The following is a 16,997-nucleotide window of genomic DNA, read 5'->3' as shown; positions in this document are numbered from 1 at the left end:
TTGACAAAATATAATGTTGAATAGTGTACAAAACCAATAACAATAAAAAAATTCAAAACATAGGTACCTGTGTTGCCGACAGTAATTTGCTAAAATCCCCAAACGCATTGTCGAAATTCCCCACGTTTGGGGAAAGAAAAATGATAATTCCCCACATATTCCCCACAGAAATAAAACAACCAAAAATGTAGGTAAAGTTCGGTCTCTGTGAGAGTTGCCGATCTGTGGGGAATTCCCCAAACTGCGGGGAAAGCAAAGCTGATTGGGGAATGTGTGGGGAGAGCTTCAATTCGGGGAAAATGCGGGGATTTTAAGTATGAACACAAATACGCGATATTTAACATCAAATTTCTGCTAGTCTTGATTGATTTCCCTGATAGCCTTTTATTCCGTAAGTTGACGTCAGAATAATGGTCAAGTTGCCGTCCAACTACTGCCGTATTTTGACGTCAAGTTTACCAGCAGAATCTGGAGAGTAAAATTTGACGGAAACTTGCGGTGAATTTAACAAAATTATATTTTTCGTTACGTTGAAGAGCAAATACCATCATTTTTTTATTTTTTACAGAAATTAAAAAAATGTATTTTTTCCCGCTAGGTAGAGCTACTTGAAAGTTTGGGGAATTCCCCACAGATCGGCAACACTTGTACCTACCTACATGTTTTATTTATTTTTGACAGACAGAAAAACTTAAGAACTTAACTCATACAGCCTTTTCAGATTTTCATTGTTCTAGAAAGACCATTTCTAGACAGTAGTGTTTGTCTACGTTTGTTTCTTTTTTACAGAAAATGATGCCATAGGGAAGAAAGAGAGCTGTGATAGTTTCATCATCTTTCTAAAATATTATCTGCTGTCTATTCTTTTTTTTCAGACAAAACGAACGTGAATTGGCAACATTGGAACGGTAGTAGTGATGTACGTGCGTCGCTTTGTATCGATATTGTCAATGTCGTATCCCTTTATATCGATTTTGCCAAATAATTGGATTTTGAAAGTAAAATTCTTATCTCAAATATGTTGCTCATTGAATGTATGCTTTTGAATTACGGAATTTATCAAAAAAATAAATATAAATAGTAGATTAGTAGGTATACGTTTGGTTTTACTGGTGGAGCTATGGCAATGTAATGAAATTAACTGAGTAAGTAAGATAGTGGTGCTAATTCCTGTAGACACCATCTAATTTTATTTTAAGTTATATTTGTCATTTTCTTATCCGCCGAGAAGGAAAGGGACTGGTAATCGACAAACATAAAACTTATGAAACACACGTCAATTATTAGCACAAATTAATCTAAAACAACTCTATAAAAAATTACATTGGCTAATAACCCGACCGAATTAAGTTGACACCACACGTCAAACGGGTTGCATACCAGCGAGATACCTTTTTGATTCGCCCGGGTTATTCATTCATTATAATCGGATAAGAAAACGATAGGTATAACTTAAATTCAAATTAGGAATCGGGTCCATTACCTAACTAAACATACATAGAAAAGCATTGTTCGAGTACATAATAAAATAACGTTAATATGTATTAAATCATCAAAATTACAATTTATATTATCTTACCTACGGCGCTGTACAGACTATACAGTTGTTATAGGTTTAACCTTGTAATGGATACTAGACATATGTATTTTTATCTTTGTTTTTGGGTTTATATGATGACCCTTGTTATTAATTTACACCTAGGCACAACTCATCCCACCCATTATTATCGGAACAAAATAAAGAGAAATGATGATGGTAGCAAGATAATTCTATATGTGACTGATCCAAATATCAAGCAACAATTATTGTTACATAGCCCTCTGTCATTGTATTATTTTTGGTGAATGTAGCCTAAATTCGCATTAACGCGTTCGATTAAAAACATCGATATAATCGATACGCATCGGGCATCGCTATTCGCTAATACGCTAGGTATCCCTGCCTCTCTGTGACAACACTGACAGACAGACAACTAGTGCTAGATGGTGTGTGTAGTTGCGCGTCGGCTTGACTTGTTGTTTTTCTTGAGTTATTTTATGTAATATGTTTTTATTTGTGACTTAGAAGCCAGGGAGTGATAAAAGGAATTAAAATGTCGCTCGAAATTCCTTTGATGAGCACCGATGAGGTAAATAACTTGTAATTTTTACGTCACAAGTTGCGTTTAAAATTGTAAACGTATGTGTTTTACTTAAAAAGTTCATGTATTTATTTAGGTGATTGAGCTGGATCCGGAGCAATTACCCTCTGGAGATGAAGTGCTCAGTATATTACAGCAAGAACGATCCCAACTCAATGTTTGGATCAATGTCGCCGTAAGTATATTCTAGACCTAACCTAAAACAACGTTCTCTAAAGGTATATCCGTGAAAATACCACAAAATTGATTTGTTTTCTTTGTTTCTGCTTTGATATTCCCATGTGGTATTTAAATTCAACGTGTGGTTTAAATTGCGACACTTGGTAGTCTCGCAAAATAATTTGTGTTATTTTATGTTGTAGCTTGCGTATTATAAACAAAAAAAGATCGATGACTTCCTCAAGATACTGGAGGCGTCCCGTGTGGACGCGAATATCGACTACAGGGACTTCGAGAGAGATCAGATGCGAGCCCTGGACATGTTGGCTGCTTACTATGTCCAGGAAGCCAATAAAGAGAAGTTGAAAGACAAGAAGAAGGAGTTGTTCACAAAAGCCACACTCCTTTACACTATGGCTGATAAAATCATCATGTATGATCAAGTAAGTACAATATTTTTGTGTACCTAGGACAAACAATTCAGATAACAACATCAGATTTGGAATTTGGTTATGATTGTGTTTTAAAAAATATTATGTACTTACTAAATACATATTTATTTCTAGAACCATCTCCTTGGCCGAGCTTACTTCTGCCTCCTCGAAGGTGATAAGATGGAACAGGCAGATGCACAGTTCAATTTCGTACTCAACCAGTCCCCGAACAATGTGCCATCATTATTGGGTAAAGCGTGCATTGCCTTCAACCGGAAGGACTACAGAGGAGCCCTAGCTTTCTATAAGAAGGCCCTACGTACCAACCCTGATAGTCCTGCAGCTTTAAGATTGGGAATGGGACATTGTTTTATGAAATTGAATAACCAAGAGAAAGCTAGGTAAGTTACCCATTCTATTTATTACTTATATTTCTTTCTATTTATCATGCAAAGTAGGACCTACTCAGAATTATGAAGATTTTAAATTAGTATTTTATGTAAGTGCCTTCCTATAAATCATATTTGGCCTCCGTGGTCCAGTGGTTCAGCATTGTGCTTACGATCTGGAGGTTCCAGGTTCAAATCTCGGGGGAACAAATCACAATAATCACTGTTAAAAAAATAATTAAATGAAGCTGCTGAAGAAAATTACATCAGACTGTGGTTTTTCACAAAGATGCTTACATGGTTTTCACTATAAGGAATCTTTTTTCATATTTCCACTTATTATTATGTTGTTAGTACCCATACAAAAAGTAATTATAGTATTACTGTAATTCAATGGGGATTTCACATTCACATAACTGTTACAACCAAATCCATTGATCCGGTATAAAATATTATGTACTCTCTCTTATAGGATGGCGTTTGAAAGAGCATTACAACTGGACCCACAATGTGTGGGCGCTCTAGTCGGTCTGTCAATCTTGAAGCTAAATCTACAGGAGAACGAGTCAAATAAAATGGCCGTGATAATGTTGTCAAAAGCCTACGCTATTGATCCCAAAAACCCAATGGTTTTGAACCACTTGGCTAATCATTTCTTCTTCAAAAAGGTAAGTACAATTTGTATTAGTGATTTTTGTAGTAGGAAATAAGTAAATTGGTGTTGAGATTGGGTGGTTTCTATTTAAGCAGTGTCAGTTATTTTTACTAAACATCAAACCAAATTTTTATGGAATTTGTTTAAAACAGGTACACGTTATGTCAAAGAAAAACATAATGTAACCTACTATTGTGTTTTGTAAATTAAAATTAGGGAATAATAGAAAAAAAAAGAATGCTTTATATTAGTTTTAGTCTTGTAGTAGTTTAGGGGGTGGAATGCAAGAGGGAAACCACTGCCCATTTATCCCTAAGCCTTCCCTTTCCAAAAGTAGCACAGAGAATGCTACACCAACAAGAGAGTGCTTCTTCAATTAATGATGCTGATGATGAGTAATTTAGTAATTAACATGTGTCAATTTATTTTTGACCTAGACATAATGATATTAAATGTCAAAGTGTAATAAAGTCAGGTACAAAACAAGCAGACAATTATGTTAATATAAATAAATAATTATTGCTTGTTTCCTTGATTGGTATTTGTAAAAATAATGTCTTAAATTTTTGAGACTATCTTTACAAAACCAATGTGTTAAGAAACTTATGTTTTTAAAGAAAAGCTATGTTAAGTTGATTGTTCCAACTTTTTGCCACCACAACATTTATGTTCTTACAAAGAGAAAATTTACAACAAAACACAACACACAAAAACAAAAGTAAACAACAAAACAAAAATCATTAGTTATTTTCTTGTTGTTAATGCAACATTATTCCCAACAGGACTACAGTAAAGTCCAGCATTTAGCCTTACATGCGTTTCACAACACTGAGAATGAGGCAATGCGGGCTGAGAGCTGTCACCACTTGGCGAGAGCATTCCACGCACAAGGGGACTGCGACCAAGCCTTCCAGTATTACTACCAAGCCACACAATTTGCTCCGGCCAACTTTGTGCTACCACATTACGGATTAGGACAGATGTATATCTACAGAGGTGATACTGAGAATGTAAGTTTATTTTTCACTTTTTATTTTGTTGCCGAGGTTTTTCTTGCAGCTACTTTTCCTTGGCTATACTTTAGGCGGATAAGACGTTTGTTATGTAAAAATTGACGATTGAAAGTGGGACTATATTACCTACTGAATAAAGATGATTTTTTTAATGGATATGATTATTTTAACAATCTGTGATAACCTTGATCATTCGCGCAATTCGTCGTGTTGAGCTTAATTAGAGCAACTAATCTTAAGGTGTAATCGTAAAGCGGCTTCCAATAAATTATACAAAAACAATTCGGCGTAAAAGAGAAACTTTCAAATTATACCTTTTAAAACGTAGCACGATAAGAATGAGAGATAGAGAGCAGGACAGGGATATAGTAGGCACATCGCTTAGTGCGACAGAGACGATAGATATCTCTTTCGCACTGACGGTTTATAGCTTAGTACGAAAGGGACAAAATATATATCATTTTAATCATGCAACGTTTTATGAGGTATAATTAGAACTCAACATTTCAGGCGGCGCAATGCTTCGAGAAAGTTCTAAAGGCACAGCCGGGCAACTACGAAACGATGAAGATATTAGGATCTCTATATGCCAACTCTCCTTCACAATCCAAACGTGATATAGCGCGGCAGCACTTGAAGAAAGTCACTGAACAGTTCCCAGATGACGTCGAGGCGTGGATCGAGTTGGCGCAGATTTTGGAACAGAATGACTTACAGGTAATATTTTTTTTAGTATCTTCATCAACCCATATTCATCCACTACTGTTCAATAAAAATCTCCGTTAATCAATTGCATGCAGTCTTCAGATTGTATGATCAGTTCATATGTTTGATCACTTTTTAGGAATTTAATGTCTTAGATTTTTTGAATTGATTAATACTTCAAGCTTAGAAGTGATAAGTAAACTACATACATTAAACGATTTCTCTCGAAATCGGCGCGGCGCGTATTATATCGAGGGCTTTGACCAATAGCCGTACGACATATATCCATGTAGATAGCATTCCCTGCGTCTATTGGTCGAAACCCTCGATATAATTCGCACCGCGCGCGGCGCAGTTGCCGTGCAGACCCTGCAGTATACATATTTAACGTGTTATGTTATGCATATCTATTATTATTAGACTACACGGGTGGCCAAACTCAGTATTTCATCATCTGTCTACCATTATCCCATTTTTCACAAGGTCTGCTTACCTAACCTGAAGATTTGACAGATCCGGTTTTTACAGAAGCGACTGTCTATCTGACTTTTCAACCCGCGAAAGGAAAACTAGCCCTGAAAAATGCATTTCCCGGGAATGTGGGTTTCCTCTCGATGTTTTCCTTCACCGCTGAGCATGTGATAATCATTTATGATCCAAACAATCATTGGTTTAAGCTAAATTAAGTATTTAATTATCTCATTTATCTCCCAGGGATCACTAAACGCATACAGCACAGCTATGAAGATCCTTAAAGAGAAAGTAAACGCAGATATTCCCGCGGAAATCTTAAACAATGTGGCTGCCTTGCACTATAGACTAGGAAACCTTAACGAGGCAAAGACATATCTGGAAGAAGCATTGGAAAGGTGAGTGTTTAATTCTTTTAAAGACTAACAGTGTTACTACAAAACACAAACAAAAAATAAACTAGGTTTGAAATAGTATTTCGCGCCACGAAAGAAGTCGGCGGATTTTAATGAAACTAACTTAACAAGTCATAATAATTCTATGCAGAATCTGCGACAGTAGCGCCGCGCCTTCGGGACCTTTTTCGTATACGGATTATATTTTAAACATAGTTTATCTTTTAGTCTCTGTTTTGTAGTAACGCTGTATGAGTTATAGTAATACATTTATTTATTTATTTATTATTTGGAAAACCAACAGCTTACAAGACAATACAATTTAGATTCAAAAATACAAACAAATAGCCAATTACAGGTTTTCACCAAAAAAAACATAATAGGTAAAGCCAGCCGCTGGTGGCTGACAAAAGATTTGTCATCATTACGCTCGCTCAAATCGTCACGCATTACGCTTCCAAACATAGTAGACACAAAATGACAAGAACATAAAATAATTATGCCGGTAGACAAATACAGATTTTAAATAAAAAAGTTGTTACTCAGCTGACGTCTTAGTGACAGTGGAGTAGTGTTGAATAAATCAACATCCAACTCTTTTGATAACTTATTGAATCTGCTACCCGCTCGCCACAAGAAAGAATTTTGACGATAATTACTAGAAGCAGATGGAAGAGAAATAGGTGTTGGAAATGCGCCAGGATACATTTTGCAATAACCCTACATAACATTATACACACAGATACATAAGCTCAAGCATATTTCGATAGGCGAAAACAACGGAATTCCACTTAAAACGATCCTTCGCTTGCATCAAAATCACAGAGTAAAGAGTAATACTAGGTATAGAACGGTAACTAAACTTAACAAACAAACAAACTTTTAACAATAAACTTTTTTTAGCTTGTGCATAATCATTGGAGTCCTTTAAAGGCCAAGTCAAGGCGCATTTCCTGACCTCTATTTCTAATCTATCTACTCCTTTTCTTCCATAGTATATGTAGTAGTTTAAGTAGTGATATTTATTATAAAAATTATAATTATGTGTATTATTATTATGTAGTATATGTAGTCGAAAGTGTATTTATTTTTATACGTACAAGTATTTCCATGCTGCACTATCACGCTATATTACATAATATTCAATATCTCCTATACTTAAAGGTTGCCTGGAAGAGATTGCTACTTAGCAATAATTATACTCATTTTATTTCTCTTTTGTTTTGTATTTAGTTTTTTCCTGTTTGTGCAATAAAGTATTTGTTATGTTATAAATCTCTAATAATGTTGTAAATGTAACGCTACTGTTCTCATTTTGTTATGATTTAAAAGTGGATAGCTCTTTTGGCAATTAATTGTAATTTCGAGTAATTGATAAGTAATTATGCTGTTGTTGTCCCAAATAATAAAAATAAAAAAGTAACTTTCCGCCCCGCAGTTATTCGTATCGGTTGCCGAGGTACATTTACCTCACCCCCTCTGGGTCTTACTTTAGTCTAAATGGAAGCTCACGCACTGTCCGTCTCACACTTACGTGGTAAGGCGCCACACGATAAGAAAGATTTTTGTATGGTGTAGCCGGGGTGTGCCATACATAAGAGGCTCATAAAGGATCAACTGTATCTTTGGCTGATAACCTGCAGTTCCGTCAGTATTGGTTGCATCACGGCAAATATTCGAACATCGGTGGTCAATTCTCTTCTTCTCTTTTTACAAATATCCAGTTGGAACTTTAAGTTGGCGACATACATAACCTCTAACTGGATATTTGCAAAAAGAAATCTAGGATATTTTTGCGCTGCGGTAATGATACTGACTTCCGGTGTTCGTAGAACTACCTAGGAGTTAGATCGTGTTAGGTAGGTACGCTCGATTTCCCAAAACAAGTAGCGTTTCAACAGGGTCCGCTCACCTAACCTGAAGATTTACAGATCCGGTTTTTTACAAAAGCTACTGCCTGTCCTCCCCCCAACCCGCGAAGAGAAAACCAGCCCAATACAGTTTAGGTCAAATGCCTCCGAAAGGTATTTTTCAGGTACGTGGGTTTCCTCACGATGTTTTTCCTTCACCCACTGTGCATGTGATAATTATTTATGATTCAAACATGAATTAGAAAAACAATTTCGAAAGTTAGGGTTTAGGTCCGGGCTAGATTCGAACCTTACAGTGAGAGTCAAGCATTCTTCCAACTGGTCTACCACGGCTCTACGCGATTTCAATCATGCGACCATGAAAAAATGATTCGTTTTTCTTATCGTGTACGTGTAAAACAGCTGTAAACGGTACATATCGTAAACATTTTCGAAATTGGTTTAATCCGTGACGAAGATTTTAATTGATGTACCTATATGTTTTACCTCTGAATAAGAATTCACTTTATCTCCCTTATTATTTCCTGGATAAATCAGAGTTTCTAATACATAAGTTTTATCTTCTATATATCGCACATCTAGTTCTTAAAAGTCATAAATGTCAAAAAATCTGAAATTGATTTAACTTAGTAATTAACGTAGATATGGCAAAACAAAAATCGTTAAAGCGCTCTACTGTAAAATTTAAAAAATTACATTTATGACCTTAAAGAACTAGATGTGCGATATATAAAAAATGAATTGCTATTCGATGTTGTGTGCGTCCATAATAGGCTAGTTTCCAACTATTCAAATCAGTTACTTTTTGCTAAACGTCAAAACACGAAATTACTATGGAATTTATATGAAAAAGCACATTGTGACGTCATAGAAAAACGTGAAAAAATGTCGATTACGTTCGTCTTGATTAAAATTCATAAATAGAAAAAAGAAAATGTTATTCGTTAGTTTGACATTTGTCTTTATTTAGTAATCAAAATTTTATTATTTATCTTGAACCTAGTGCACAACCCAATTGGCAAGCATTCTATTGTGTGTTTGTATGTACTACTGTCGATGGACCGTAATAAATAAGTATCTATCCATCAATTTTTCAATACATTATTTCAGAGAAAAGGCAGATGCGGAAACACTAGACGCCCAATACTACAACTCCATAGCCGTCACCACTATGTACAACTTAGCTCGGCTGAACGAAGCTCTATGTATCTACAACAAAGCCGAGAAACTTTACAAGGACATCTTGAAAGAACATCCTAATTACATCGATTGCTATCTGAGGTAAGATTTGCTAATATGTTATTATTCTTTCGTATCTCGAAGGCACTCATTTGGACATCGTCTGCGTGTTACTTAAGTTAGTTGACGACAATGTCGAGAAACGGAAACTTGTATAATAGGCAATGTTAGGATTAGCTGAAAGCATTCAAATCGATTTTCCAACAAATAATTTGAGTTGATTTGGGTTTGTGACCTCGGCTCGACTACTATAAACGGCGATACAGCCCACCACCTATCGCGTTGGTCTAACAATAAGCTCGGTGAGGTAAGTGCTTAGTTCTCGAAGTCATGAGCATGTTATGTTACGTAATTTGAGTTTTTATTGACATAAATATACCCTACAGGTTAGGCTGTATGGCGCGGGACAAGGGTCAGATCTACGAGGCGTCAGATTGGTTCAAGGAGGCCCTGAAAGTGAACACAGAGCACCCTGACACGTGGTCGTTGCTAGGCAACCTGCATCTCGCCCAGCAGGAGTGGGGGCCTGGGCAGAAGAAGTTCGAGCGGATACTGCAGAACTCTTCTACTTCCAACGACGCTTACTCGCTTATTGCTCTTGGTAAGTTCACTAAGACAGTTGGCTCGACCATTATAGACGGCGATACGGCTCAACACCTATCACGTTGGTCTAACATAAAGCTCGGTGAAGTGTGAGGTTCTTAGTTCATCTTGCCATCGATGTAAGTACCTCTGAATACCCTTTCCCGGATATACCCGGATACAAATTCTGGAAACCATGTGATATCAATCTATGATCCAAACGTGAATTCCAACTCATAAAGTCGAATCTCCACCAAGTCCGTTTACCAAATTGGACTCTGTTTAGAATGTCGTAATAATTCTCCTCATCCTTCCCAGGTAACGTGTGGCTACAAACCCTGCACCAGCCGTGTCGCGAGAAGGACAGAGAGAAGCGTCACCAGGAGCGGGCACTCGCCATGTACAAGCAAGTGCTCAAGAACGACCCCAAGAACATATGGGCGGCTAACGGCATAGGCTGCGTGTTGGCGCATAAGGTAAGATACTTTTTTTAAATTTATTTATCTACAAAAGTAACAATAACAGATTATACATGGTATTAATGACAATACTGAGGGGGAAGACACAGCTCATAAATCATTTAAATAAAAATTACATCAGCTATGGACTGTTACATAAGCCAATTACAGGTACATACAACAACACAATTGTTTAAGTAACTTATTTAATCCATTTATTTATTATGGTATATACTAAAACACCCCATGAGAGCCGTGGTAGCCCAGTTGGTAGACTTGCGTCTCACTTCGAGGTCGCAGAATCGAATCCAGGGCCAAAACCAACGATTGTCGAATTTGTTCTCGAATTCATGTTTGGATCATAAATGATTATCACATGCTCAGCGGTGAAGGAAAACATCGTGAGGAAACCCACATTCCCGAGAAATGTATTTTCGGTGTTATGTGACCTAACCTGTATTGGGCTGGTTCTCTCTTAACGGGTTGGAAGGTCAGACAGGCAGTCGCTTCTGTTAAAAAGATAGGGCCCTAAATGCTAGGGCCCTAGGATAATGATGATTTATTATGGTATATAACAGCAGTGCATACACAAACACACGAAATAAAATACACAGGAAACCCTGTATCTGGTATACCTGCGAATTATATCATAAAATGCTTGTCCAGGGTTGCGTGAACGAAGCCCGCGACATCTTCGCTCAAGTGCGCGAGGCTACGGCGGACTTCCCCGACGTGTGGATGAACATAGCGCACATCTACGTCGAGCAGAAACAGTACATTAACGCTATACAGATGGTGAGTCAGTATAAGGTAGTTTCCAACTAGTCAAATCAGTTACTTTTTACTAAACGTTACCGTAAGCACGCGACTTTTTTTCGCCGCGAGAAAGTCTGTCTCTTTCTGTGCAATACTGTGAGAGAGTGACGGGTGACGTATGTCGAGGCGATAAAAAGAGTTGCGCGCTTATGGTGCTAAGCCGTAAAAGTAAGATGATTCGTGCTTAGGGGGGCACGTTAAGCTGCCCGTCCCGGCTACTATTTACTTACTAAGTGAGCATGGCAAGCAACCGTGAGCCACAAATGTAGAATGTAATTCCCCGCAGTACGAGAACTGCGTGCGCAAGTTCCGCATGCACCACGACGTGGAGTGGCTGACGTGGCTGGCGCGCGCGCACGGGCTGGCGGCGCGGCCACAGGCGGCGCGCGGGGCGCTGCTGCGCGCGCGCCGCGTGGCGCCGCACGACGCCGCGCTGCTCTACAACACGGCGCTCACGCTGCGCCGCCTGGCCGCGCACGTGCTCAAGGACGAGCGCTCCTCGCTCGACGTCGTGCTGCGCGCCGTGCACGAGCTGCAAGTCTCACACAAGTCAGTGCTTGTTTTACACGACACATGCGTACACAGCGGTTGTTGGGCTACCCGATCTATCCTGCCCGTTGCGTCAGCGATCAGTATACAATTTTGTCACGGTCCCTTTATCGATTCTGACGATATAATTATGTCGTTTTGTCGAACCCAAATAGGTCATGTCGTTCTGTCAAAATACGAGCAAACGTGACAAGCATGTTTGGGAAAAAACTTATCGATTTCGACAAGATTTATTGAATCGATCGATAATTTTATCATGTTGCGCATGTTAGCCCTGCTAGATCGCGTAGACTCGCTTTTGTTAAACAAATTGGTGTCCGTAACCATGGTAACCACGATCTTGAGCTATCGCTGAGCTCGTGACCTCGATGGATCGGGTACAATGGATTAGTCTAATTACCGCTATACATAATGCAATGTATACGTTTTTACAATAAGATTCCCATTGACATTCAGAATTTGCCTTTCAACTGCTTTAAGACAGTAGTTAAACAAAAACTTTACAAAAAAGGTTATTATAAAGTTAGTGATTATTTAGAAGATATGAATGCATGGGATTAACGGTCTGAGAACTGATATTAGGCAGCTAAATTACTCAATTGTATATCAATATTTTGTTTATTTTTATTTTTTTTAAAGAACGTCTAGGGCCCTGTGCCGAGGTTTTTCTTGCAGCTTCTTTTCCCCGGCTATACAGGTTGTGAGAAGCTGCAGTAGTTTTAGGCGGATGAGACGTTCGTTATGTAAAAATTGACGATTCAAAGTGTAACTATGTTACCAACTGAATAAAGATATTTTTGAATTTGAATAAACTCACATCTATTTCCCATCAAGATAAGCAATTATATGGAATTCCATTTGCTTCGATCACACTTCTCTCGCTTCCTTCACGTTCAATTATTTTTTGAGAAAATAGGATTAAATTTTCATTCATAAGATGTAAATGTAAATGCTCGGCAAATACTACAAAGTTTCAGTTTTGGAAAATCATTAAATACATACCTACACGATTCCATTTTTTTTCGTGCAATTATAATTAAATATAATTAACAGTTAAATTACAATTTGTATGTATTTCTCCAATAACAGTCTGTACTAATTATTACTCTTTTGAAGAATACATAATTCATTTATTCGCTATAAAAATGGTACAAATACAAACAGTGTTTTAATTTACTTCCATCTCCCCAGATACTTCCAACGCCTAGCGTCAGCAGAAGGCGGGGAGGGGGCCGAGCGGGCCCGCTACGAGCCCACGGCCGCCGGCGCCGAGGCCAGGCAATGCGCCGACCTGCTCTCACAAGCGCAGTGGCACGTGGCTAGAGCGAGACGACAACACGACGAAGAGGTCACGCTCAGAGACAGACAGAGAGAACAGAGGGAAGCATTCAGGAAGCAACAGGTTTGTTATTAGTTATACTTATTTAGTGTTCGATAGAAAATAATCGATTTGCCTAATCTCGACTGATACATCACTATGCTAATGAACGTCACAACTCTGGCTCCTGTACGGTACATCCGTCACAAGATAGACTAAGTACCCACACCTCACCGAGCTTTCTGTTATACCAACGCGATAGGCAGTGAGCCGTATCGCCGTCTGTAAAATTCGAGACAACTGTGTTAGTTTTCCTGTTTTCACAGGAAGATATAACAATGTTTTAATTTACTTCCATCTCCCATCTCCGCCGTCTATAATGCCGTACACATGAAAATGAAACGTCCATTAACTATGAAACAAAAGATTAATAATAAAACTCTTCAACAGGAAGACGAACGCCGCCGTCGCGAGGAGGAACAACAGAAGTCCACAGTGGAAATGTTACAGAAGCGACAGGAATACAAAGAGAAGACAAAGAACGCTCTACTGTTCGCCGACATGCCGCTCGAACAGAAATCTAAGGGCCGCGGGCGGCGCCGCGACGAGTATGTCTCGGACTCCGGTAGTGGCAGCGACCGCCCGAGGGAAGAAGGGTGAGTAAACATACATAAAACACATTCGGCGGCCATATTTGTTTACGTGTTAATTACGTAGGCTGTAGCCGGAGGACTCAAAAAAAAACCGAAAAGATTTCTAAACTATTTAATTAAATTTAAATGTATTACAAAGTAAATAATTATTAACTTATAACTAAAGCCTATTGACTCGACCGATGTGAGTATCGAAGTGGAGCGCCGGGGTCGTCACGTAGGCCAGCAGGCACGAGGCACGAGGCGCAGCATCAGCAGTTTACTTCATATTGCGAAATTATATAGCATAGGCAAAATAATGGTGCCGTGTGCAGTGTCGTCATATGTCAGCGATTCCCTTTAGGTACTGTCGCGTAACATGTTGTTATTAGTTTATCAATAGCGCGATATTTGCATGGTACATCAAAACAAGGTATGTTCAATCCGCCATTGCTAGCCTTTGATGACGCATGAATTCGAAATCAAATTCGACAATTATTGGTTTAGTCCTGTGCTGGATTGAACCGTCGACCTCAAAGTGAGAGGAAAGCGTTTTACCAAGTGGGCTGCCAGGGTTCTAATAATATAAATACCGCTATAGTTAGCTATACATTTCTGCCTACCCCTTTGGGGATACGGCGTGATCCTATATTCTTTCTTTTTTTAGATGTGATTGTAGTAATATTATAATTGTATGTTATCATAGACGAGAGCCAAAGAAGCGTAAAGGCGAGCGCAAAGGGCGTTCCAAGAAGCGCCGCGACCGGCGCTCCGGTAGCGACAGCGACGCGCCGCCCAGCAAGCGAGGCAAGAAGAGGGTATGTGTAATATATTCAATTAACACGTTGACGGTCCAGTGACCCATATACGGGTCACGGTGGACTAGCTCCATACGTCCGTGACCCATACATGGGTCACTAAGAAACGACCAGCCACGCACGTGTTTCATTTATGATTATTTACATTTTTAACAGGATGTATAAAAAAGTAATATGCGGGTCAAAACATTTTGTATGGGGACTGTTAACGTGTATAAACGGCGGTGAAATCTTGCATTTTTATTGGGAACAGAAAACAATATTCGAATGACATCTGTGACCCATAGGTAAACATCATAGATATACCACAGTGTGCTTACACTTTATTTTATTAAAGTCAATTGTTCAATAATACTGTATTGCACAAACAACATATAGGGTCTTAGTGACACGGTAACGAATAGCGAGGTCCTTAATAAACTATTTTTAACGGGTCGATATGTGATTAAACGAAAATAAGGTACTGCTGGTAAGGCTGTTCTTTAACAGGGAACAATTACCTTCACTCGCTATCCTTTCCAGGGTGAAAAAGGCATCGGCCGCCGTGAAAAAGCGAAAGCGAAGGCCGCAGAAGAGAAGCTCAGTGCGAAACAACGCGCGAAGATCGTGTCTAAAGAAACTATCTCCACGTCCGAGTCGGATTCTGAAGCCTCGGGGAGGTCCAGGGGCAGAGCTCGGTCGGGAAGCAGCAGGAGCGGCAGTAGAAGTGGGAGTGGCAGCAGGAGCCCGCCGCGGAACAAGCCACGCAAGAGGATCATGTCCGCTTCTGACAGTGACAGGTTAGATTTGTGAGGTTTAAGCCACGTTAGAAACATCTTAAAAAAGCAATATTGTCATGTGATATTTGTTGATATTGCGCACTTACTTTTAAAATATGCGCATTGTCAAATTGTGATATTGTTTTTTAGATGAATGAGGATAAAGCTGCCTATTTTTCCCATCAGGTGTCGCTACTGTTGAGTGTTCTTAAATTTTGACAGTTCCCCATACTGTTTGAGTGAACAAACATTGTTTTGGTTATTTTTTTACAAACCATTTGCGCATCGTTTAACTGTAAAATCATAGTGTTTATATTTATTTTGTTATATTTTTATTTCCGAGATCGGAAAGAAAATGTTGTAAATAAAAATAAGTAACGTCATGGAAAAGCCCAAGATTAGACTTATAATTAGAAGATAAGGAAAAGTTAATCAACAGGGAGCATGTTGGCTATCAGAGGATAAGCTACGTCAAAATTTGAAACCCCAAGTCTTAGGCCAAGTAAACAATTTTTTTTTTGCGGTTTGCTTATCCAAATGTGTTGTTGCAGGTCAAAATCCCGAAGTCGGTCCCGCTCAGGCTCAAGAGGTCGTAAAAGCCGGTCGAAGTCTCGATCCAGGTCGAAGAGTGGATCCAGATCCAGAGCCGGATCCCGATCTAAAAGCAGATCCAAATCGAGGTCGAAAAGCCGATCCAAGTCGCGATCCAAAAGCCGATCTAAGTCGCGATCCAAAAGCAGATCTAAGTCGAGGTCAGGAAAGAGCCGATCAAGGTCTAAAAGCCGATCCAGATCCAAGAGCAGGTCTAAATCGCGATCCAGGTAATTATCGTGTTATTAAAATAATACAATAACAGTACCGGTTCTGACAAACTTAATTTTGTTTTTTCACAGTTCTAAAACTAAACTCTATTTCTTTCTTTCATTTATCGTATACAATGAAGGATGGCTCTATTTTAAGAACTGTCAAATTAAATAAAATTTAAGTTTTTCAACTATTCATACACATTATGAATAAGTTTAATGTCATAAGTAGCTTTATGATTAAAAAAAAATGCTATTAAGGTTGCCTGGAAGAAATTTCTGCATGAGTAATAAGGTCGCCTGTTGTGCTTTTCTGTATAATTATGTTGTACTTATCTCTGTATTTTGTGTCCATTGTTCTCAATAAAGTATCTTATCTATCTATTATTTGTCGACAGGTCTAAAAGCAAGTCCCGTTCCAAGTCGAGGTCCCGATCGAAGAGCGTATCCAGGTCTCGGTCTAGGTCTAAGAGCGGTTCTCGCAGTGGTTCCGGCTCTAGGTCCGGTTCCGGATCCAGACACGGGTCGCGACCCGAGACACCTGTTTCTAGAAAGTCTGTCTCGGCTAGTGAGGACGAAGCTTAGGCTAACTTGTAAATATTAAACATATTACATGAGAGGAATTCTCTTAGGTTTTTGAAGCTCTGAAATTGACAGTTTAATACTTTGAATTTATGTATTGTAATATATAATGGGTATTTTGTACCATCACCCATATGCAAAAGTCCTGTAATTGTATCTGTTTAAGGTGATGTGTTTCAGTCAGCTAGGTAACGCTGCGTCAGTAGATG

General features: G+C 38.7%; 1 protein-coding gene across 1 annotated transcript; it reads left to right on the top strand.

Annotated features, from left to right (window-relative positions):
• The first annotated feature begins 1,968 nt into the window (after positions 1–1,968).
• LOC126371197 (RNA polymerase-associated protein CTR9 homolog) lies at positions 1,969–16,971 on the top strand. The gene is made up of 19 exons (XM_050016444.1): positions 1,969–2,129; positions 2,218–2,316; positions 2,504–2,743; positions 2,867–3,135; positions 3,596–3,791; positions 4,561–4,788; positions 5,302–5,508; positions 6,211–6,365; positions 9,344–9,514; positions 9,859–10,073; positions 10,373–10,530; positions 11,179–11,307; positions 11,615–11,877; positions 13,069–13,279; positions 13,646–13,851; positions 14,534–14,645; positions 15,168–15,424; positions 15,955–16,224; positions 16,605–16,971. Exons 1-19 carry the CDS (start codon positions 2,094–2,096, stop codon positions 16,789–16,791), a joined length of 3,609 nt encoding a protein of 1,202 aa, XP_049872401.1. The 5' UTR covers positions 1,969–2,093; the 3' UTR covers positions 16,792–16,971.
• Positions 16,972–16,997: the final 26 nt, after the last annotated feature.

This window comes from Pectinophora gossypiella, chromosome 12 (assembly GCF_024362695.1).
Source record: "Pectinophora gossypiella chromosome 12, ilPecGoss1.1, whole genome shotgun sequence".
Classification (NCBI taxonomy): domain Eukaryota; kingdom Metazoa; phylum Arthropoda; class Insecta; order Lepidoptera; family Gelechiidae; genus Pectinophora; species Pectinophora gossypiella.
The sequence above is the reverse complement of the archived record's forward strand: the minus strand, read 5'-3'. Positions and strand labels throughout refer to the sequence as shown.

Excerpts from the sequence above, each read along its gene's own strand:
- LOC126371197 (XM_050016444.1), top strand. The coding sequence starts at position 2,094 with ATGTCGCTCGAAATTCCTTTGATGAGCACCGATGAG. Across the intron at positions 4,789-5,301 it reads ACAGAGGTGATACTGAGAAT|GCGGCGCAATGCTTCGAGAA; the intron begins GTAAGTTTATTT and ends TCAACATTTCAG. Across the intron at positions 14,646-15,167 it reads GCAAGCGAGGCAAGAAGAGG|GGTGAAAAAGGCATCGGCCG; the intron begins GTATGTGTAATA and ends TATCCTTTCCAG.